Source organism: Ustilaginoidea virens, chromosome 7 (assembly GCF_000687475.1).
Source record: "Ustilaginoidea virens chromosome 7, complete sequence".
Classification (NCBI taxonomy): Eukaryota; Fungi; Ascomycota; class Sordariomycetes; order Hypocreales; family Clavicipitaceae; genus Ustilaginoidea; species Ustilaginoidea virens.
This window is the reverse complement of record NC_057322.1, coordinates 384734-407346: the sequence shown is the minus strand read 5'-3', so window position 1 is coordinate 407346 and position 22613 is coordinate 384734. Positions and strand designations below refer to the sequence as shown.

Sequence of the window (22613 nt, the reverse complement as noted above, 5' to 3'; positions counted from 1 at the left end):
GGTAATGAGTATGAGTATGGGGAACGAGGAATATGACTTGTTTGCGGTCGGGGTTTACAACGGACCGGAGGACTGGGCGCTCTGCATACAATAGATGCATGCTTACATGCACTTTGTCGTCTCGATGCAGCATAGATTGCACGGCATAATAGACGCGACGGTTTACTTTTTTGAGTAGGGAGTTTTTTTTTTTTTTTTTTTTTTTTTTTTTTTTTTTTTTTTTTTCGTGTTGTGTTGTTTTTTCGCCCAGGTGCGGGCCATACGCACCAGGAAGCGACTAGAGACTTGTCGGTGGCTGGCGGGTTGCTCAGCATCGTTTTTGTCGTCTACCTCGCCGCCTGGGGCGTTGTCGCCCTGGCGACCCTCGACGCGGCACTCGCCTTGGCCATCGCCGCGGGTCCTGCGCCGCTCGCGGCAGACGGCTTCCTGTCGACCGGCAGCACGACCGTTCCGTCGGGGTGCTTGCCCAGCGGACGGGTGTTGGCGACCCGCTCCCACAGGTCCATGAAGTCGTCCTCGAGCCTGTCGTCGTAGGGGTCCCTCGTTTCCCGTCGTATGCGTCCCGCCGCGTCGCGCTGGGGCACGCCGTTGGCGTCACGGACCGTCTTGACGTACAGGTAGGCGAACTCGGGCCAGTCCCACCACGGGGAGGTGAGGATGACGGTCCTCCAGATGCCGTCCTTGTGGGCGGCGACGGCGTCCTCGTACCGCGACGTCATGTTGAAGCAGAGGCGGTACCAGTCCATCATGCCGTACATGTCGGCGCGGGACCAGCCGCCCAGGATCTCGCCGCTGGGCAGGACTTTTCGCCGGGCCTCGACCCAGCGCGTCAGCGACGTCCAGAAGGTTCTCTGCAGGAGCTCCAGCTTGACGACTTCGGTGATGTGCTTGTAGCCTATGGGGTGGACGAAGACGGGGTCGGTGTGCGCGGCATGCAGCCATTCTTGCTCGTGCTGGGCCGTGGTGCCTTCCATGGGGGATTTGTCGGTGGGGTACGGGTACGGACGCCATGTATTCATCGTTCTCCCCCCTTTTCCTTCTTCTTTGTTGCTCTTCTTCTCAGGTGGGTAGTTGACGGAGGTACCGTGTGAGTGGGCGAGAGGGAAATCGCTACGGTGACGCGGGAAGGCGAACCGGGAGTGGCTGGTCCATTGAGGCCTTGGGTTTGCGGCATCGGAAGCTGGTTGCGCAGAGTTGGGATGGGTGAGGTGAGAGCAAGTGCGAAGGCTGCCCAAAGGGGTTTTCGGGTCGTCAAGTTTCCCCCCAAGGGCCGGGGAAATAGAAATGGCACGTTGTGTGCATTACCCCGGCCATGTAGGACTTCCAAGGGGGGGGGGGGGGCACAACGTGCAGTGCAGGAGAAGGCGAGCGACCAAGGCATTACCAGCCGGGCAGCAATGGGCAAATAGGGTATCGAGCAAAAAAAGACCGAGTCTGATTGGAGCGCGGTCGCGGCGGTGTTGGCCCGTCGCCATATGAACAAGGACAGCTGGGCATCATCAGGAGGCGCCGAGAAGCCCAGTTGGTTGGTTGGGCCGAGCGGGGGGGGATCAACGATGCGAGGCCCGTGGCCCTGGCCCGTGGGAAGAGCCTCTCGGAAAGAAGGAGAGCAACACGTCTAGGGCGAGTCGTCGTCGTCGTCGTCGTCGTCGTCGTCGTCGTCGTCGTCGGGGAGAGATTCAAGGTCGCGGTTGGTTCGCTGGGCGAGAGTGACCCTGGGTGACCCTGGGTGCTTGATCGGGCAATTTCCCCACGCCGTGTCCGTCAACGGTCAGCCGGGCAAGGGCTGGGTTGGGGACGAAACGAAACACGGGCCTCAACAAAGCCAGCGGGATGCGACGCGGGGCTGGTCTCGACGGCAAGTTGAAGGTTGATGATGGAGAGGAACGGACAGGTTTAGCTGTCGACTGCTTCCAGCCAGGGCGATTGACGGACGTCACCAGGCCGAGAGCGGCCCACGGATTGGGGGCCAGGACTCAGGAGAGACGTTCGGCAGAGAAGCCCGTGCGGGGCAGCCAACGAGCCAAAAGCCGGGCGAGAACCGGGCACAAGCCGGCGTAGCTGATGCAAAGAGCCGGTCGATGGCGCTGCACGCTGCACTGACCGATTGCTTGTCGGGGGAAGCAAGCCGTTATCATGCAAAGCTATCGCGAGGCTGTGTTGCAGATGTGCAGTGCAGGTCGGCCTCGCTGCGTGGAATTTCATGGAAAGCAGAGCTGAGCCGAGCCGAGCCGAGCTGTGCCGAGCTGAGCTGTGCTTGTGTCTGGTCTGGTCTGGGTGTTTGGTGTTGGGTGTTGGCCGATGGGCGGTCGGCGGTCGGCGGCATCTGCTCGTATCGCACCTTCCCTTGCTTGGCGCGTCGGGCCGCATGCGCAGATGCGGGAATCTACAGAGTCCACGGGGAATCTGAATCCCCCAGCCATCCTTGCATCGTCAGCAGCTGGGCGCAAAACATGCCCTATTTCTGGATGCATCATTGTGGAATTCGATTCTGTCCTTCTATTTTTTTTTCTTTCCCCATCCTATCCCGGTCCACGGGTTGCGTGGTATTGTGGTCAATTGCATTGCCTCGAGAAATCGAGACACGTCCGCGCCCAAATGACGTGACGGGCATCCAGCTCAAACTGCCTACTGGATGATCTAAAGGAAAATCATTGGCTGATGGGTTCGCTGTCGATCCATCAGGCTGCCGCTGGAAGCAGACTGGAGATAGTAGAGACGCAATGCTTCCTCCAGTCCGCCACCTCACCGTTCAAAGGAGGAATACATGTCACGATTTCGATCAACTGCCAGTGCTCGACATGAGAATTTCCAGGCTGGCTTCCAGTCACGGTTTCAGGCCATATTTTCCCATGTCGCTCTTCTCATGCTGGCAAACTGCAAACTCAATCGCTCATTGGCACCCTGCGTATTTGGTTCCTAGGGCCTGGCCTCCAAAGCTTGCAAAATAAGACAGAGACGGTCAAACTCGTTGCTTTGGCTTGACTTGCAATCTACGACTCCACTTGCCTCTACACGACCGGGCTTCAACAATTTCAATCATGGCTTGCTCGGATTGCTTTGGGGGTCAAATCTACCAGGGCCAGCCGAGAATGAACAAGTCAAGCTGTACGGCTCGAATGCTTACCTGTAGGAGCCTTCCAATGGGAGGCCTGCCAAAGGCATCATGGTAATTCCTGATGCTTTGGGGTAGGAATTTCAATTGCATTCTTGTCAATCCGTTATTCAGAAATGGGCGTTGCTCCTGGCAGTTATTTCACCGGGCAGCATGTGTCGTGGGAACGAAATCTGACAGCAGTGTTCCCGAGTCCCGGCTGACAGTACTGGCCGCAGTATCGTGCCTGTTGGAGCAGTCATGGTCTCAGTTCCATTCTTTATTCGCAACTCCCCAGGCAAACTGTATCCTGGTGTCAAGGGCCTTTTTGAGCAGTGGCCACAGGAAGAGGGCCGGCCAGCATACAGGTATTGGCGCGGCGGGACTCTGCTGGGGGGGAAGCACGTCGTCAAGCTCAGAGTGCCGGGATAGAGGGCAAGCAGCTGGTCGATGCTGGATTTGCTGCACATTCTGCCCTTGTCCAATGCGCAGCCCATATTGATAAGACGGAGATTCCCGTCTCATTTTCTTTTGCCGAAAGCGATAACCAGGCGTCTCGGCCCATAAACTGAGATGGATGAGTAGGTCGCTAGCATGAGGGGTTTCAAAGGTGAAATTTGGGTTGACGAAAAGAATGGACATGGACTCGCAGTTCGAGCCGACCTAGCAAACGACGTCCATGTTGCAGAACGGCGGAGGCCGCTGAGGACAAGCCATGCGTGGTTTCCGGCCCGTTTCAAGAATGATGCAGGGGCGTAGGACTGTTTTTCTGGTGTCCAGTTGCTCTGCAGCAGGTATTTGTATTGAGGTCTAGGCCATTCGGCGACATAACTACCCAAGATACTCCGTAGGCAGCGGCAGTCTGGACATCAGACAGAGGGCAATCGATAAATCGGTATCCGGCTCGCAAGGTGAAGCAAGGCTGAAAAAGACGGCTTTAGAAAGCATGAATGCAGCAAGCCACAACCCCGTCAGGCAGTTATGAGGTATTGACCAAATGTACAAGTCATTGACGGAAAATGAGCTCGAATGCCTCTGAATTTCCTTTGCAAATTTGGAGAGCGGGAGCGTTTCCAGTTTGACCCACAGTCTTACATAATCTCCACCCAGCCAAGTCAGTCAACCAAGCCGCAAAAGAACTTCGCTTCAGCCAAGCCAGCTCAACGGACTTACGACCCGTCGTTGCCTACGAAACACCAACTCTGGAGGAAAGGCAGGCATTACGCGACGTCTACTCGACCGAGAAAATAAGTCCAGGCCGCGAGGACGCCAACACCTTGCTGCCACGCAATTGACCGCCGACAACGCGCCGCCGACCCAGCGACTGGCGACCCCGAACCAGCTTTCAAGATGGCGCAGGATATGCCCCCCCGGGGCGGATACGAGCCCATCCAGTACAAGGTGCGTGGATTTGGACGTCCCCCGGAAGGAGAGCAGACGATGCTCCGCACGCTCAACCAGCCTTCCGTGAGGACTCGGCGAGCCTATCCGCGGCTGCCACGCCGAATCGGTCGACGACGTTTTACGACGCGCCAAACAAGCACAGAATGGCTGACGGGAGCGCGTCTAGCGAAATCTCCCTGCCAAGGGCTTCCGTCCGGGTGTTTTGCTGATGGGAGCGGGGGCAATCATGGGCTTTGGCTGGTACAAGCTGATCGTCGGTATACGCGAGGCCAAGTACGTTTGTTTCCCCTCTGAGCAACACTGCCCCTTTTCCAGCCGAATCCCCCTCTCCCTCCCGCCCCCAACGCACCAGGCCGCTTGGTTGGTGTCGTTGAGGGTTCAGCGATGCCGCGGGGGGTTACAGGTGTGCTAAGTGCTGAACAGCGAGCTGGCCCGTGAAAAGATGTGGGCGCGCATCAATCTGATCCCCCTGCTGCAAGCCGAAGAAGACCGCGACCAAGTCCGGAGATACTGGGCCGACCAGGCGCGCGAGAAGGAGCTGCTGGGTGAGAACACCAAGGTGTACAACAACGAAAGGTTCGTCATCTGTCCATCTGCGCCGTCCGGTTTGGACAAGCGACGTCACGCGCGCTAACCCGCATGCTGCAGGCGATTTGTGCGACCGACCCTTGCCGTCTCGCCTCCGCCTCTGAAATAACTGCTTTGCTGGATTATTGGGGGGGGGGGGGGTTGTGTTTGGAAGCGGGAGCGACAGAACGAGATGCAAGATGTGGACAAAGACCCGTGTACATGTGTATTCGATCCAAAGCGGCTGCGTCCTCGACCGAGCTTCCGCAATGAGCGGGTCTGGCACTGACCAAGGGTTCTGTGCTGTGCCGCCAGGACTGATGGACAGGTCAATCGATTCGCCACGTTTTCAAGCGACGTCCGCTAATGCTCGTTGGGAATCCCTAGACGCCGAGTCGGCGCACAGCCAGCAAAGCAAGCATGCCAATGTTACCATTTACGCCCCTGCCTGGGAACCTCTGCGCCCTCTGCTGCTCCCACGGCCCCACCGCCTCGTCTCCGGGGACATGTCGCTAGGATTGCTGAAGCAAACAAAAGCGTACGGGGGAGGCCCAGGGATTTGGTGTACAGGTGGGTTAAGCAAGAGCTCGTCGACCATGTACTCTCTCCCCAGGGTTGTAGCCGACCATGTGTGTGAATGGTGCCTCCTGTGCCCGCTGCCGGGTGGCTGCGACGATGAATCTCGCTGCCTGGTCCGCCGTGACTCCTAGACTGTCCAGGCGGTGCAGTTTGAGAATGGCGATGCTCGGGTGGACGATTCCGATTCCGATTCCGATTCCGATTCCGATTCCGCCTCGGCAACTAGACGTAGGAGAGAGGAGGTTGCTGCGGCCTGTCTGGTGCCTATTTCTTGTTTGTTTTTTTTTTCCTTCCTTTTTTTTCTTCTTTTTTTTTCCCTCTTTTTTTTTCCCTCTTTTTTTTTCCCTCTTTTTTTTTTTTGGCGTTCTGCGTTGGTTCCCCCGTCCCGGCCCCATTTATCTCATTTTAATCCGTAATGAACGGTTGGGTTGGCAGGAGTCAAAACTGGCAAGCCCCTTGGACCGATTATGATTAATTGCCTGCGGGTAATTGGCAAGTTGTCTGGTCTGTGGAAACTCAACCGCGCCGGCAAAAATACCATGTACTCGGTACCTGGCAAATCCCCCCCTTTCCATGTGGGTCTCTGGGCGGGTTCCTTGCAGGGACCCACTAGGCTCGTTTCATCGTCACAAAAAAAAAAAAAAAAAAAAAAGCCTTCAACAACAAGAGTAAGTCGACTGTCGGGTCAGGTAACCCCGGAGTCAGGGACCCTGAAAACGAACTCTCCCAACCTGCACCTGCGGCGTCCACGGGATGGGGGCCTTTCTCGTCCAAGACGCAAGCCCGGTCTGGCCGAGCGTCTCCTTGTCGACGTTTTTTTCCCGTGACCAAGCAGGCACCGCTTGGCCCAAACCCGCGCATCTGTCATGGACGTCCCCGACCGTACGGACAAGCCCCGTCCCCCCCAGTTGGAAAGTTGACACCATGTGGGCTCGTGCTTTCGTGTTAATCTCAAGTGCGAGGGACAGGTCCGGTGGGGACAAGGCGCAAAAAGGCAATAGTCGAGCCGCTCAGGGGGGGGGGGGGGAAACGTTTTCATCCAAGGGGGAAACCATCATCTCAGACAACCACGTCCAACTCCAGAAAACTCCAACCTTCGACCTGGTAGCAACCGCAACCGCAGCCTCTGCCGATTCTTTGTTTTTTCTTTCTTCTTCGTCTCCCCATCGTTTTCCAACGCGCCCTCGCGAGAGAGAGAGAGAAGCCGGCCCGTCTCGGAAATGCCTACCACCACGGTGCGCCCGCGCACCAGGACCGCTCCGCAGGCGGGAAGCGAAAAGACCCCCGACTTGCAGCTCCTCCGCCGCGCCGTCCCCAAGCACTGCTTCCAGGCGTCCAACACCACGTCGGCCCTCTACGCCCTCCGAGACCTCGCCGCCGTGTGCGTCCTGTCGCTGCTCCTGAGCCTCGTCCCCCACGTCGCCTCGGCCCCCGCGCGCTGGGCGCTCTGGACGCTCGGCAGCTTCCTGCAGGGGCTCTTCTTCACCGGCATCTGGATCGTCGCCCACGAGTGCGGCCACGAGGCCCTCTTCACCGCGCGCTGGCTCAACGACGCCGTCGGCTTCGTGCTCCACAGCCTGCTCCTCGTGCCCTTCTTCTCCTGGAAGTACACGCACGCCCGCCACCACCGCTACACCAACCACATGGAAAAGGACACGGCCTTTGTGCCGCACCAGTCCAGGCAGGCCCTCTGGCGGTCCCGCCTCGGCGCCCTGCTCGGCCTGGCCGAGGACAGCCCCGTGCAGAACACGCTGCTGCTGCTGGGCCACCAGCTCCTCGGGTGGCCCATGTACATGCTCGCCTACGTGAGCGCCGGGCCCCAGAGCGGCTTCCGGCCCAGGCGCCTGCCGCTGCGCAGCCACTTCAACCCCAAGAGCGGCTTCTTCACCCCCAAGGAGCAGCCGTTTGTGCTCCTGTCCGACCTGGGCATCGGCCTCGTCGCGGCGGCCTTGTGGCTGGCGGCGAGGCGCGTCGGGTGCGCGACCGTCCTCGCGGCCTACGTCGTGCCCTATCTCTGGGTCAACCACTGGATCGGTAAGTCTGAGCTCGCGTCGCGTCCATGTTGGGGGGCGGCTGCGTCTGGGTTCCTCGGCTTACGCGTGTCGTCTTGGGGGGGTCTAGTTGCGATAACGTTTCTGCACCACACCCATCACTCTGTGCATCATTACAAGTCGGAGACGTGGACGTATACCGACGGAGCCTTGTCCACGGTTGATCGAGACTTTGGCTTTGTGGGGAAGCATATTTTTCACGGGATTATAGAGTTTCACGTTGTTCACCACTTGTTCCCGTAGGTTTTTTTTTTTTTTTTTTTTTTTCATTTTTTCTCTTCTTTATTTTCCTCCCCGTTCCCTTTCTCTCTCTCTCTCTCTCTTGTTTCTCTTCTTTCTTTTCCCTTCTTTTCCTCCTGTTCTCCCCAGACCCGTGGCTTCTGCTCGCTGACCTGTCCAGACGCATCCCCTTTTACCATGCCGAGGAGGCTACCGAGTCCCTCAAGTCAGTTCTCGGGGATCGCTACGTGTCCGACCCCAGCCCGTTTCTGCAAAGCCTCTGGAAGACGTTCGCCACGTGCACATTCGTTGCGGAAAAGACGGCCCCTGGCGTCATGGAATGGGTGCAGTGAAGGAAGGTCTCGCTTGCCTGACCTTCGCAGCAGAGCACACACGAGGCGTTGGGTGACGCGGACGAACAGCTTGGAGAGGGCACGGCACCTTTTCCAGCGAACCACCGCCTTATTTCCCAGCAGCTTCCCTACATCTTGGCACGGGGCAACACGCGTGGCCTGGTGTCTGGTCGGATCGACAGAGCTGGCCCTGTGCGCTGGCGTATGGGGGGTGGGGGGGGGGGGGGGGGGGGGATGGCTTCCCGCCTTTGAAACTTGAATTAGACCTGCCGTAGTCAAGTATGCATATAGATGGCGTTAACATGTACCTTTGATGCAGCCCAGCCTGCCGCGCAAGGTCGCTCCGGGACGTGAAACCCGACACGGACGCTGTGCTTCCGGCTCGACGCGACGGATGGGTGTCGAGACCTGGCGGGTGCCTTGATGCGGGAGGCCAGAGTGCTGGTGGTGCTGGGGTGTTTGGCTGCAACGACTGCTGGCCTCGCGCCTTTGTTGCTGCTCTTTCTTGCCGGATCAGCCTTGGCGGCATGGCATGGCCATGGGCAGATTTTTCGTCGTGCAGCTGCCGGCCCATGATTTGTTTGTCTCCCTAATGCCAAGAGTCTTCTGCGAGCTGGGACGAGAGCCGCGTTACTAGGGCATCATCATCATCATCATCATCATCATCAGCCTTGGCCTTCTTTTCTTTCTCCTTTACTGCACCGCCCGCCATACGCCATTGTCGGTCATTAGTAGCTGCCCTGGCATATGACGAGCTTTGCAAACCCACATGCTCCGTAGATAACCCGCACGGCCTGCAGCCCTAGACGCCCGCCAGTCAGGCCGGGCAACAGGCGATATGCCCGAGGAGAAGTTTCAAGAGGCGTGTTTTTGGGGCCAATGCTGATCTTGAGAGGACCGCGGGAGCTCACAGATCGACCAGACGGGTTTCCTCTTTTCTCTTTTCTCTTCTCTCTCCTCCTCTCTTCTCTTCTCTTCTCTTCTTTCCTCTTGCTCGACTTGGCCGCGGAATAAACGGCCAAAGCAACCCGGCCAAGCCGGGCTGCCTGCGAGAACCGAAAAGCGTCGTGGCGCCTGAGTCGGCGGACGGCTGAACACACAGGCGGGCACAGAAGCGCCGTCGGCCGCGCAGCCGACGCTGGCATCGCAGCGCTGCACCTGGCTCTCGCTTGTTGACGAAAGCAAAATCAAGCGGCTATGGCCCGTGCTCCCTTCCCAGCCCGGCAGACCAGGGGTGCGTGCTTTCGTCAACTCGATTCACCCGTAGACCCGGCGCCCTCCACGCTTGATTACCGACGGGATGCGGATGCGGCGGCGCCCCCCCTCCCCTTCAAGGCCAGGGGGTTTTGCCACTCCAACGAAACAAAGACTCGAGCCGCCAATGAGAAATCCCGCCGCCGCGCACGCCGAGCCGCGACTGGCGGGCAAAAGAGAGGTTTTCGTGAGCAGCGCGCGCAAGACTCGCGGGGGGGGGGGGGGGGGGGGCCGCCCACGTGATGGATCGAGCTGGCAAACTTTAAGAGATGCCCGTCCGGGTCGCTTTTATGCCCCCAGAGCCTTCACCGAGGCAGCCATGCCATGCCATGCCGCCGGCCGCCGGGCGGTTTCGGCAGGAAAAATAGAAAGAAAAAACCCCCGGCACCCCGGAACGGCTTGAAGAGGCCAGCGTCGCATGGATCTCGTCTCGTGCGATCGGCCGTATCAAAAGACAGGATCGCGTGCACGTGAGGCGGATGAGGGATATATAAGGCAGGGGGGGGGGGGGGGGGGAGCCCGGCCGCTTCTGGCGACGAAAAAGTGTATTCCTGCGGCTGGCGGCTGCGCTGGGCTTTTCGTCTGAATCACGCAGACGGGGGGGGGGTTGGTTGGCGGCGGCCACACGCAGCACGGCTCGGCACGGCACGGCACGGTGCGGCACGGCGTGAGGCAGCACGTGGCGGGGTGGAAGGAGGAGGGTGGCCTACCTTCTCAAGAAGGGGCAGCGGCAGCCGTGCCGGTAGAAAGACCCGGCTTCGCGTCCCTCATTATAGAAGAGTCAGACCAAGGGCCGGGCAAGGCAGGGCAAGGCAGGGCAAGGCAAGGCAAGGCAGGGCAGGGCGCCCGGGGACGCTGCAGCTCGACAGCCTCGGCGACGAGCGGGAGTCCATATGGCATCATCGTGGCCCTCGCTAGCGTCGTGAGCGCTTACCCAGCGATTCCCGACGAGTGGCGTCATCGAAAAGAGGCTCTTTGCGTCCAGGTCCCCAGGCTGGATGGAGTCCACGACATACATGCCAGACGAGAATGTGGGTTTGTGCGTCACTTTTCCCCAAACCACGTGTTGGCACAACGCGATATCCTGCACCGCAAAGAAAACCGAGTCCCCCGGCATGATGGCGACAGCTGTAAAGCACCGCCATTATAAATATCGTCAGCCTGCACGAGCTGGCCGAGTTGAAAACGACCAAGCAGCACACGGCTCCGCCAACACCAAATCCCCCAGCAAGCGAATCCATCCTTTCGTGCCGCCCGCACCGCCCGCTCTCGCGCCTCCTCGTGCCCTCTTGACTCGCAGAGCCCCCCCCCCCCCCCCCCCCCCCCGGCCCCCGCCCAAGATGAAGTCGCACCTCGCCTTGCTACCTCTCTCGCTAGGCACGGCGCTTGCGCTCCCTGCCGTCCTCGAGGCCAGGTTCAAAGTGCCCTTTCTGTCCTGCTACTCGACGAGGTTCTTCAGTGAGTTCCGGGAACGAAGCCGGCTGGCGAGCCACGACGCCGCCTTTGCTGATCCGTGTGTGCGTGTGTGTGTGCAGATTGTCTCAGCGAAGTGACCAATCCTGCGGTGACGTGTGCCTGGGCAGCAGCCTTCGCGGGCCTGGGTGAGTTGGCCTTTGTCCCTTGCGCCGGGTAACTTTGCTCGGCGACGGTCGGCTGACGGGTCTGCAGACTTCAAGGAGGACAGTAAATGCGTCGGGGGGATCATGTCCGTTGCGGAATCACTGGTGCGGAGCTTGCGCATTTCCTTTTCCTTGCCCGTGGTCGCGGTTGACGAGTTGACTGGCTAACTCTCTCTTGTTTCTCTTGTTGCAGCCTCATGATTGCCTCGTGTGTCTGGGCCTGGACAAGCACAAGAAGCACAAGAACAAGGGCCACGGCCACGGCCACGGCAACGGCAACGGCAACGGCAACGGAAAATGATTGTTTCCCCCATCTTTTCTTTTCTCTTTTTTTTTTTTTTACTTTGGAAAATTGCGAGACGGTACCGGCGTGCTGGCTTCGATGTGCTGTTGAGTTGAGCGGGTTTACAAAGAAATCGTTGGCACGGAAATGGATATTTTTGAAAACGCGTTGCAGCAGGATATTTTGCTCGTCAGCCCGCTGTCTGATGACGCGGACTGGTTTGTGACACTGCTGGCCTCTGTTTCCACTCGTGAATCTGCCATCATCGGCAGTCAACGCCGTCAGACGACGCAGAAGCCCCCACCCCCCGGTTTCGGTGACGTCTCTTTTCCAAAAACCGCACCTCTCCACGTCCGGCCGCGTCCCGGGCCGATGGCCTTGTCGAATGGCAAAGGCGATGTGACATGCACAACCGTAAAGAATCATGACGCATGGGGCTGGCCCGGGGTCCCGCTGCCCACCAAACGTGTCCGTGGCTCCCGGGCGGTACATGGGGATTTGGGGCCCGGAAAGGCGGGCTGTGTCTACCGAGAACACCGGCAGATTTGTCTAGAGAGACTCGGGGTCGGCTTGGCATCGATCTAGGTGCTGTTACCAGCGCTCCGGGGTGTGTTTGGCACTCCGCGGGTTGCGCCACGTAGACGGCCGCAGGCTGGCAGGGCAACGCCGAGGCCGAGGCTCCATCGTGGCTCAGCGTCGCATTCGGGTAGGGCTGATGAGATTGAAAGATGATGGATGGTACGTGGCTCGGGGGACGATGCCCCAGCAGGCTGCCCATCTGCCGGGGCAGATGGATCCATCATCCGCGGGCGTAACTCGTCTCCCTAGCTGCTCTTGCGGTCGCATGCCCTGCGGATACGATGCGGACTTTTGGCATCAAGACGCGACGGCAGGGCCAACTACAGCACCCTTGGGGGTTCCCATCCCACGCCCCATGGTTCTGCTAGCTTCCGGTGTTCCACCTCTACCCCGCCGCTTATCCGACCCACGAGAACTTCGGGACGTGGCTATTCCGGGGCTTGTATGTAGCGCCTAAGTCCCGCGACAACACCATGGCCTTCTGCCTACCCTGGATCAGCAAGAGGTCTGTAACCATAGACGTAGACTAACAGCCTTTTAGCCGTAGAATATCTGCCATAAATATTACTCCTTTTATACATTCTATCAAGTTATTTGCTTGGTGACTGGTCAGTCATGCGGCCGAGAGAACCGGTCTGAAGCCGTCATATGTTGTAACAAGATGGAGCTGCATGCCTCATCGTCTTATTACCTTCTTATGCGGGGGTCCTAATTTTGCCATCATTCGGCTATATATCCACAACAGCCTCATGAAGAGTTCTTCTAAGCCCGCGCAGGTGCTTTGGAAGAGTCAGAGGGAGCATGTTATAAAGGGCATGCTATACTGTTCATGTCGCACCCGCACCAGGGGCTCGTTTGGTTTTGAGCCAAGGGTGAAAATAGCCTTGCAGGCATGTAAGTCGATCGCTAGGAAGCCACGCAATAAAACACTCCATGAAGCTTATGAAATTTTCCTTGTCCACTCCTACCATGTCGCTCACCAGAGTCTCAAAATCCTTCTTTGGTGGTAAAGGGACAGGACCCTTCCATTCGCCTGGTGCAAAAGAGCCTTTGTGAGCGACCGTCGATAGAAACAAGTGTGTCCAAGGTGATGTATCACAGCAATCCGTCATGGATAGGCACTTACCGTCTTCGTGCCAGTATTTGCGTGAATCCTCGCTGCTTTGCAGCAATTCTGGGGGTGGTGGACCAATAAGTGCCGTGATAGCTGCAAGATGGTGAGCGTCGTTTAGCTCCCGAGATTCAAGGTCGTACACCTTGAAGAGGCTCTCCCCTCTGAGAAGATCCCATGCCTAGGAACGGAGACACACAAAGTCCATTAGAATAGAGCACGTGTAGAGGAAGGAATTTTGGGCCAATACCAGGAGACCTGCGCTCCAGGCATCTACACTATGTCCCCATGGCATATTGAGAATCACTTCGGGGGCCCGATAAGGTACAGGCATGGCGTTGCCAAGCTGCTCGCGGCCAATTCGTGCTTGCCCCAAATCACAGAGGATGAGAGGGCCTTGGCCAGCATACATATATTGAGAGACCTGCGTGACGGTATCGCCGACAACCTTGCGGGGCGATGGTTTATGCATCTCGTATTCTTCCACTTTGGAAAAAACCGACTTGTCCACAATACCAATAAGGAGATTATCAGAGTGAACATCTAATAATTTCGCCAATTAGCCGCGCACCTTCAGTGGTAGGACGTGATAGTGATTGACGCGATCTGGATATGTTTCTCTCTACGCACCGGTATGGATCACGTCCGCTTCGTGGAGAAAGTCCAACGCGAGAAAGACTTGCGGAAGAGCCCCAATGACAAGCTGCTCGCGGAAGACACCATCTTTTTGAATCTCTTGTAGACTTCTCAGGCTCATACCCAGAGGAGCCATGACAAAGACTTCGTGATCACCATTCGGGCCCTTGAGCTTAAATGAGTCGTAGAATTCTCGAACATTTTTCCGGCCGGGGTGGTCTTCGGTATGGTTCGCCAAGTGCCGATAGACAGCCAATTCGTGACTATACTTCAAAGAATTGATATGAACCTTCATAACCCAGTATGTCTGGTTTCTTGATTGGAGATAATAGCGAGTCAGCAAGCAGGGCTCACCAGCAGATGAAAATAAGAGGGGAAGAAGGGAGGGTGGTTAGCTGGCAGATGTTACCTCAAATCGCGCGACAGCCACACGGTCGAGGTTGTGCCGTAACCAAGCTTCGCAACTATCTGGTAGTGGCCATACACTACATCGCCAATTCTCATGGGATAGTATTCATCCCTGTTATAGAAAGGAAGTCGCTCCTCCTCAACCTTTTGAGATGGATCGATTAACTCGAATCCGGTAGACGGAAATTCGCGCGGTGGCGATGACTGAGAGGATTTGGAGAATGACCGTGAGAGTGTTGACACTGAGCGCGACATTCCATTTGAAACATGGAGAGCTAATCGCGACGATAACACCGGAATTGAACGAAGCAGGCGTCTTGCCCCCATCTTATGCGACTGCTGTTGAAATAAACAAAACAAGGATCAATCTGCTGGCTTGTCAAGAGATTAGATCGGATGTACGGAGTCTAATAATCCGAGCCGGCCTAATTTTAGAGCATGCTACCACTTCGGCGCCGATAATGGTTATATCCGACGATTATATAAACAGGAAGGGCAGGATTATCAGGATACACACGGAAAATATAATAATATTAATAATAATACAAAGCACCGGCTAACCGATACTCGCTATATTAACTATTTATAATAAAAACAGGAGTAGTCTTAAGAGACTACTATTCCCTTACTTACAGTAACATATTCTAGCTAGATATCTTTAATATTATGTATAAATCTAATATTATCTCTAGCAATCCTAAGTTATTAAAAGCAATGCATATAAATTATTAGCGGTAAAGCATTTTTGCCTCTGTATAAAGGACTGGCCCTAGGGCGTCTGCGAATAGGCGTCGAATAAATATTTTAAATAGACTAAGGAGAAAGAGAAGAGGACCTGAATAGGGCCCTCTATATAGTCTATTTATATCCGTAGGTAACGAGGACCGGACCCTGATGTCCGCCCGAAGCCTCCGTGTATCTGCCTTACGTAACCCACCTTAGGCTAGGCGCCGGGCGTAGCCCGAGTTCGTGACACTCTGCAAGTTATAGAGAAACTGGAAGACGCTAGTATATTAAGAGTAATATTCAAGCGTCGACGAGCGGCTTCTTAATGCATCCTAGTGAAGCCGGCAGCCGAAATGCCTTAATGAGAGTTTTCCGCAGTTGGAAAAATAACCCTTCTAAACGATTTCGCGGACAGCGTGTCTGTCCCTAGCGGTTTGCAACTAGCGAGATGCTTGTCGACAGAAAACCTAATTCTTCTTTTTATTATACGACCGGCCATATGCAGCGGCAAGATGAATAACCACTGTTTAGCAGTGCTCAAGTGTAGTGCTTCCCTCCGACCACTAGCCATCAAACCTAGGCAAGAAAATCTAGCCTAAATAGAGAAGGTTATTAAGCCGTCTACTAAGTAGCCTTGTGCTGATGCCGTGGTAGGGGCGCTAGGAGAAGGCGTTAATGTTGAGTAGCGTAAAATAACACACAGTTAAAGTGAGGCCAGCTGCTAAACCACCGCTGCTTCTCTTCATAGATGTCTGAAACCTGCCGATCCAGCATTCTCTTTGCCTCTGCGCCGCCCGTTTGTCAACTGAATCCCTTAGCAGCAGACAGATGCCGATGCCGATGCCGATGGCCTGAGTCTGAAGCAGCCCGTTGCAAGCCTATTGCTACTGTAGTCAGAAGACACCACCCCACATGCCAAGATGCATCTGAAAAAGGAAGGCACGCCTGGCGAGCGACCAGACTGCGGCCTTCCGCTTCCACATGACTGAGCCAACGCCGCGTCATCACCCTCGTCGGAACGGCTGGCAGGCCAGCCGCAGCGCAGGTGCTCATCACCCGCCGGCGTGTTGAAAAAACTTGACCCCCCTGCTGGTGAACGCGTCAAGTCCGTCACAAACTCGAAGCGGTGCGCGTTATTTCTTACCCGAGCTCACCAGACACTATCTGGGACACAAACAGCGACAAAACATATGTATTCTTCCTCGCAACGAAGCCTTGTGCCAGCCATCGCTTGCTCATCGCATCACACACCTGCCCTCGTCAAACGGCCAGCTGCCAAGTCCCGCCCGGCAAACCTCGACGTAAGCCATGAAGTGCAAGGCATTTTCTGCTTCTTCGGTATGCCTTTCGCGTCTCAAAACACCAGCTGGCCACCTCCAATGCCCCCTACATCATGACGCCCTACAAGAATGCTTGGTTCGCCGTCCTCACTTTCCGGCAGCATGCCCCGAGTGCCGGGCCCGTTTCGGCACCACTGCGCAGCTGAGACAGCACCAACAGCAGGCCAACCACTGTCGCTGCGGTGAATGCGGCAAGCTTTTTGACTGCTGCGAGCAGAGCACCATACATTTCATCGACAGACATCACGGTCTTGTTTTATGGTGCCGTGAATGCGGAAAGGACTTTGCAAGCCGCTGCCAATTGAACAAGCATGCTCCCGTGAAACAACGCAGGCGCGAGCAACCAGTGCCCTTCACTTGCCAAAAATGTCTGCCCAAAGTCACTCTTGCTGGCACTCCCGAAATCTACCCTTTGACTCATGGTCGTCAACGAGGTCGCAAACATGTTCAAATCTCGGCATGTTGCCAGAGCTTAGGGGCCGAGGACGATTCTGCCGAATCTGACGAATCAGTGGCCGGCATCAAGTTTGCCTGTTTTGCGGCGCCTGGGTGCAAGAAGCTGTTTTCTACAACCCTGAAATTGCTTCATCACCTCGAGAACGGCCGATGCTGCTCTCATCAGTTGCGCCGACCCAAGGTCAGACAAGTCCTTGCTGACGGTGCCTTCAACGGGCCAGTCTAGGAAACCATCGGCGGCGTGCACTACATATTGGGGCAAGCCCGGCGTAGACTCATGCACTGCTCTCAGCGTCCAAGGAGGGGCATAAAAGCCCGCAAACATCCAAAATGGGAACGGGAAATCGACTCTGACGAGTACGATGGCAATTACGAGTACGAGTACGACGAGCATGATGCCGAGGACGATGAGAGGCCTGGAATTGATGCCACACTGTTGTAATAGAGCTAGGTCAACTTTAACATTGTCCCTCCTTGGCATATAGCGGTCATTGGTCAAGCCAGTCACTAGGGATGAGGACGGCAGAATGGTCCGCGATCGAAAAACCCAAGCGTCAGCGGCAAGCGAGGCATCCTAGGCATCATATGCAGTTGGGCCGGTTTTAACGATCTTCATGTTGATATAAGCTAGCGGGGACAAATCATCGATACCACAGCGTTCGTGTATCCTAGTAGCTTTCAAAGTATTCACCGCGAATATTTAGCAATGTGCCTTTGTCATGCATGGAGCGCGAGTGGGACAATATTGGTGTAGAGTACACGCCTCGAACCAGTTTCGTTCAACATCCGCATCATGCCAGAATCAGCATCGTACGCTCTCTGGCAGCTAGCTAAGCGCAACTCACAACGTCACCGCCAGCCCAAGAAGAAAGAGAAAAAGAAAAAGAAAAAGAAAATTCAACTTGCGATCCCGATTCACATGACCAGCACTTAATCTCATTAACAGCCTGATACTGCAACCAACTGATCGAAGCGACCTTCGAGAAAAAAAGTCTTGCTAATCTTAGGCAGGAAAGGGACGGCGAGATTCCTCGCAAAGGGCGACTGGGGCCTCATTCCCCAGCAGCAGATGAGTAATTCACTACCGTCAATATTGGCAGGCAGGGAGTATTCACCAGTATTGATTCGGCAGGGCTGTTTGAAGGAAGGAATGACCAAATCGGCGACCACGGGTGGCAGCGACCTCGATCAACCGGTTGGAAAGCCGGAAGTCGGAATTCGAGCTACTATTGCAAGGAAATATCGGCCGCGATGTCTGCTAGTTTCAGCGACCTCAGCCAGGCCATTTTGAAATCAGCGGGAACACGGCCATGCCGAGTCCTTTGCGGACCACAGGGCGTTTCATGCGAGGCCGGCTTCGTGAGGCCGGCTTCGTACACTGCAAAATAATTGTCTGGGTAAACCCAGGGCTGTACTACGGGTTCTTGGACTCCCTCGTACTGCAGGCAACGTGTCGGACAGTCTCACGGCTTGCTTGGCAGAAACAGGCGTCCAAGATGAACCTCGACGCAATTCCTGTGTCCTGGTGTGACCCTCTTGTTCTTAATTCTTTCGGTTCCCTAGCTACGCCATGGCGGTTTCCCGTCGAATCGCGTCTTGTCGTCGTGGTGTCTTTTCGAGACTAAGCCAGAGCTTGGCGCGGCCCTAGAACCCTGCCAGAGCCACCACAGCATTCACTGTTACGGAGAGGCGAGGCTTCCCATGGCCCGACGCTGGTTTTGCACCGAGAGTTTATGGCGTTATTGAAATTGCTTCCCGCAGGTATGCTATGACGGTAACTGAACCCGGGTTACTCCGGCTCCCAGTCCACTTGTCATAGGCCGAGCGAGAATCAAACAACTGATACATGGTTTTCAGGGACGATCTATTATAGTTGCGCAAGATGCAGGAAAGTGAGCCCAATGTTCACAGTCCACACATCCAGGTCAGTCGGCATTCATCATGACCCTCCGGCGACCCTCCGCCCCTCCGCCCCTCCGCCCCTCCACCCCGGCCAAAATCCACTTCTTTCACCTTCCATCTTGATACGTCTTTCCTTGGGACGCAGTCGTATTGCTCACGAACCGCCAGTCTTGGTCGTCTGGCTGCGGAATCCCTCTTGACGTTTTTTCTCCTGTCTCCCGTCCGACGCTAGCCAAGCCCGCGGCTACATGATGAGTGCCGCTCAGGGCGGATAGAAGCGTAGCGCACCAATGAAGCCAACCTACCGCCTGTCATGGAGAGACGCCACCATAGGAAATATTGCCGCACAGCCGGATCTGCTTTACCGCTCAACTCGCATTGCCTCCGCGGAGTTTCAGGCCGTTGAGGAATTGCATGGTGACCTTCGAGTGCCAAGCCTCGCCGACTGGCTGACTGGATGGTGAGTCTTGACGTGATACCATGCGATGCTTGATGATGCTGATCGCGCTGCTGGACGCAGGCTCTGTGCCGTTGGTGCGGTTTCCCAAGAGCGGTCGGGACCGGAGCTCCATTTATGGTCATTTCTTTGCTTGGCGTTGTGGCTAGGGCATCCAGCAACGGTCACGCTGGCCGCCGCGCACAAAATATTCACACTCCATCTTGCAAACTTTGCGCGAGAAAACTCGTGCGGCGGATATAGCGCCAGGGCAGGACCAGGGTCAGGACCGCCTTGGCCAAGCCGTCGCTAGGTCACAATTTCCTTCCGGCTTTTCCCCGCCGAGTCCAACCGGACCAGTCACTCGAGACCTTTGGACAGAAGCTTCTGTCATGGTAGCTGATACTTGATCCTGGGATGCCTGGATGAAACCGGTCCGGACATTGACAGCGTGACGTGGACGAAATGAGCCTGACGACGTCCGATGGACGGCGTAAGCCTTGCGTGTAAACTGACTACGACGGCTTGGAAAATTCTTCGATGCCCATAGACAGCTACGCCGTGGGAAAATGACCGGTCAAAACCAATGGGTGTGGTTGACAATCCATGACTGCCCCTGCCGTACAGGGGCGATACGAGTCGGTCGCTGCGGATCGCACCTCGTCGCCGAGTCTTGATTCATCCTCGCTAAACTACAGCACATATGAACAGGACAAGGCGATGCCACATCCTTACCACACGTTTCAAACCATCTGCGCCAGACTCGGGCCCCGGGGCCTCTCGCTCTCCATCGGATGCGGAGCCCATCGATCGTCAAACAGCTGGCTGATGAAAAAGTATTCGTCGTCGTACTGACAATTCCGTCGAATGGCGTCCCAGTGTTGTCCTATTTTGATCCGGTTGGCAAACTAGGGGGACATGGAAAACAACCCGTGCAAAGGACCCCCAACTTACTGTGCAGACGGACGTGGCTCCTGCAGTTTTGGATGAACTTGACCGTGTCGTCGTTGCCGTCCAGCAGGTCCGCCAAGCGGTAGCTCGGGCAAGCTTCCGAAAAGGGCTGCACCCCGTTGTTGCAGAAGTGAAAGTGAGCCAGGAGGTTATTTGCCGCTGGCGTAGATGAATTGTGTCAGCCGACCGGTGGGTAAAGGGAAAAAAACCAAAAAAAACCAGACCTCAGAACTCAAAACTCAAAGAATAAAAATCAAATCCCCGTTTTACACAGGAGAGGGGGGGCGGTTTACACTTGTGGTATTCCTCTGCCGCCAACTCATGCTTGCATCGCTTTATGGCCGCCGAGTCAGTACCAATGCTGGGCCAACATGCCGGGCCAACTCACTTCTGTTCTGCACTTTGCCGTACAGGTCCCATTGTCGGCTTTGATGAGGGCCAGGTTGTGCAGCAGGATGAAGGTGGCGAGGTAGATGGTGAGCCAGTTTCTCTGTTTGCGCTTGTAGACCATGTTGTCGAGCCCCGAGAGCACCTTTTCGCGCAGCTCCATCTGGATCTGGCCCGTCAGCACGTAGTCCAGCTGCATGACAATGTTGGGAGGAAGAGCCGTCCAGGTGGGACGGCCGTCTGGCTGGGGCGTGCCGTGTTCGTCGACATCTTGCGCTCCAATCATGACGATTGGTTTTGATGACAGGCGGATCGACATCCACAACTTGAATGTCAGGACGAGGAGATGTCGTGTTTCCTGGGACGCCGAGTCATCCTTCATGGTGTAGTATGCCCGCAGGTACGTCTGATAGAGGATGCCGCTTCGCCGCCCCAGTGATGTGCGCAACGTCCTGCCGAGACTGGCCTGGATGTACTGCAGATACTGCTGCTTGGCCTCTCTCAGACTAACCAGTGCGTACGAGTCAGCCAAGACTGGGACTTGTTGGCCTTGCGACTCTGCCGCCGCGTCGGATTCGGGCGGGAAGTGCCCCAGCGTTTGGACGTGCAGCTCCATGTACGTGTCCGCGTCCGTGTTGCGTTCGGAGACGTGTATTACCTGGACGTTGCTTGACACCCCCCTGGCCATGGGGTTCATGACGGTTCTGATGCCTTGGTAGGCTTCTCTGCTGCCCGTGGGCCGCGAGTAGCAATTCATTGTAACGTCACGGAGCCTGTATCTCGAGCACGGCACGCGGTACTGCTTGGATGCCAGCAGCCTGCTGCAGCCCAAGCAAGGGCCCCCGGTGTTCTGGGGGTTTTCCGTGCACTTTTCAAGTCAGTCGACGGCTCACACACACATACATGTACACGGAAAGGAGGCTGGTCCTTCAGAAAGATGAGCAACTCACGCGCGTGCGATACATCCTGCACCTCATACACGAGCCCATGGACCTTGTGCGAGCAGTTTCTTGGCGCAGCTCGGGGTTTCGAAACGGCCCCCGCTTGGCCCTCTCTAGTCTGGGCACATGTGTCGACTGTGAAGTCGCGAGATGGGGCTGTAGGGGGGCTTCGGGTTCGTCCTGAGTCGCACAACTGTCCTGCATCCAGGCCAACACCTGGCGACGCGAGCCTTGACATTTCACGGGTTGTGGATGAGGCAGCGCGTCGACGGAGCCTTGACATGACGCGGGTTGGGGATGAGGCAGCATGCCGACGGAGCCATGGAACATGTCTGAAGCCTGGGCATTCCAGCTGGTTAAAATAGCTTCTCGTGGTTCGCTTTGCGAGTCCAAGCCGTTGCTATCCGGGGGAAACAAGACGGGCGGCGACGCCTGCACCGCCCTGGTGTCGTTCTCAGCAAGCGTATCCAACGATGAAGTACAACCAACCAGCTGAGGGTTATCGTCTCGGTACAGGATTCTCTCGCGTTGGCTCATGGTCCAGTCTTGCGTCGCAATGCTTGGTCGACCGGTAGAACTCGTGCGCGTTCATGGGCAAGGCTTGAAAGTGGAGCCGTCTTTTGCTTGCGGTCTCGAGATCTGCATCGAGTAAGTGTTTCCAGGAAGGAACAGGTTTTGCGGGAAGGAAGCCAAGACCCCTCTAATAAGGGGTCTGTCCTGACGGCAGAACTGTTGCTTCCGAGAAACAAGATGTTGTCGTCGGCTGTGCAGCTAGACGTTGGGCATGCGGCAACGATTGAGGAGCAAGATGGCCGAGGTACTATGAGACAGTGGACATTGGTCTGAGGCAGGTCGGTTTATTGCATAAGCAAAAGCATACGACACTCCTCTCACGACGGACCCCCAGCTCTTGGAGACTTGGACCCAGCTGGAAGCCTCGCGTCATAGGGCTGACGGCGGACGCCATCCTGTGACGGGGGTTGGCGGGTTGGACAGGTCGTCACGGGTCTGCACGGGGAGCCGCAGTCGATCCATGTCGCGCTGCGCTCCTGACGGCTCGGCAACGCGGGCTGCTCTGCTGGGCGCCTTTTGGCATTTGAAGCACTAGCCGGCCATTGTTGTCGTCTCTGCGTCTCATGTCGGCGGCAAGGGCTGACAAGTCTTGCCTCTACAGGGTCGGTCCCTCGACAGGGGTAAATGGCCCGGCCAGCTCGTGCAGCATGCAGCTGAAGCCGCCCGATGTTCCTCGGTCCCCATCCATGATCAAGTTGTCTCGACGATTGCGGGAGACTTTTTTTTTTTTGCAGGGACTTGGGA

General features: G+C 56.4%; 8 protein-coding genes across 8 annotated transcripts; 4 read left to right on the top strand and 4 right to left on the bottom strand.

Moving 5' to 3' along the window:
* Positions 1-326: 326 nt before the first annotated feature.
* UV8b_07740 (uncharacterized protein) lies at positions 327-974 on the bottom strand (the record flags this gene model as incomplete). The annotated part of the gene is made up of 1 exon (XM_043145237.1): positions 327-974. One exon carries the CDS (start codon positions 972-974, stop codon positions 327-329), a length of 648 nt encoding a protein of 215 aa, XP_043001172.1.
* Positions 975-3361: 2387 nt separating this feature from the next.
* UV8b_07739 (uncharacterized protein) lies at positions 3362-3619 on the bottom strand (the record flags this gene model as incomplete). Its single annotated transcript, XM_043145236.1, has 1 exon — positions 3362-3619. One exon carries the CDS (start codon positions 3617-3619, stop codon positions 3362-3364), a length of 258 nt encoding a protein of 85 aa, XP_043001171.1.
* An 825-nt stretch (positions 3620-4444) lies between these two features.
* On the top strand, positions 4445-5195 carry UV8b_07738 (uncharacterized protein; the record flags this gene model as incomplete). The annotated part of the gene is made up of 4 exons (XM_043145235.1): positions 4445-4495; positions 4665-4771; positions 4922-5074; positions 5147-5195. 4 exons carry the CDS (start codon positions 4445-4447, stop codon positions 5193-5195), a joined length of 360 nt encoding a protein of 119 aa, XP_043001170.1.
* Positions 5196-6864: 1669 nt separating this feature from the next.
* Positions 6865-8267, top strand: UV8b_07737 (uncharacterized protein; the record flags this gene model as incomplete). Its single annotated transcript, XM_043145234.1, has 3 exons — positions 6865-7678; positions 7766-7934; positions 8096-8267. The coding sequence occupies 3 exons, from the start codon at positions 6865-6867 to the stop codon at positions 8265-8267; spliced, it is 1155 nt and encodes a 384-aa protein (XP_043001169.1).
* Positions 8268-10861: 2594 nt separating this feature from the next.
* On the top strand, positions 10862-11441 carry UV8b_07736 (uncharacterized protein; the record flags this gene model as incomplete). Its single annotated transcript, XM_043145233.1, has 4 exons — positions 10862-10979; positions 11057-11122; positions 11190-11245; positions 11334-11441. The coding sequence occupies 4 exons, from the start codon at positions 10862-10864 to the stop codon at positions 11439-11441; spliced, it is 348 nt and encodes a 115-aa protein (XP_043001168.1).
* A 1388-nt stretch (positions 11442-12829) lies between these two features.
* UV8b_07735 (uncharacterized protein) lies at positions 12830-14412 on the bottom strand (the record flags this gene model as incomplete). The annotated part of the gene is made up of 5 exons (XM_043145232.1): positions 12830-13035; positions 13129-13294; positions 13364-13656; positions 13744-14063; positions 14159-14412. 5 exons carry the CDS (start codon positions 14410-14412, stop codon positions 12830-12832), a joined length of 1239 nt encoding a protein of 412 aa, XP_043001167.1.
* Positions 14413-16276: 1864 nt separating this feature from the next.
* UV8b_07734 (uncharacterized protein) lies at positions 16277-17121 on the top strand (the record flags this gene model as incomplete). The annotated part of the gene is made up of 3 exons (XM_043145231.1): positions 16277-16345; positions 16441-16860; positions 16972-17121. 3 exons carry the CDS (start codon positions 16277-16279, stop codon positions 17119-17121), a joined length of 639 nt encoding a protein of 212 aa, XP_043001166.1.
* Positions 17122-19760: 2639 nt separating this feature from the next.
* UV8b_07733 (uncharacterized protein) lies at positions 19761-21112 on the bottom strand (the record flags this gene model as incomplete). Its single annotated transcript, XM_043145230.1, has 4 exons — positions 19761-19903; positions 19972-20127; positions 20262-20301; positions 20357-21112. The coding sequence occupies 4 exons, from the start codon at positions 21110-21112 to the stop codon at positions 19761-19763; spliced, it is 1095 nt and encodes a 364-aa protein (XP_043001165.1).
* Positions 21113-22613: the final 1501 nt, after the last annotated feature.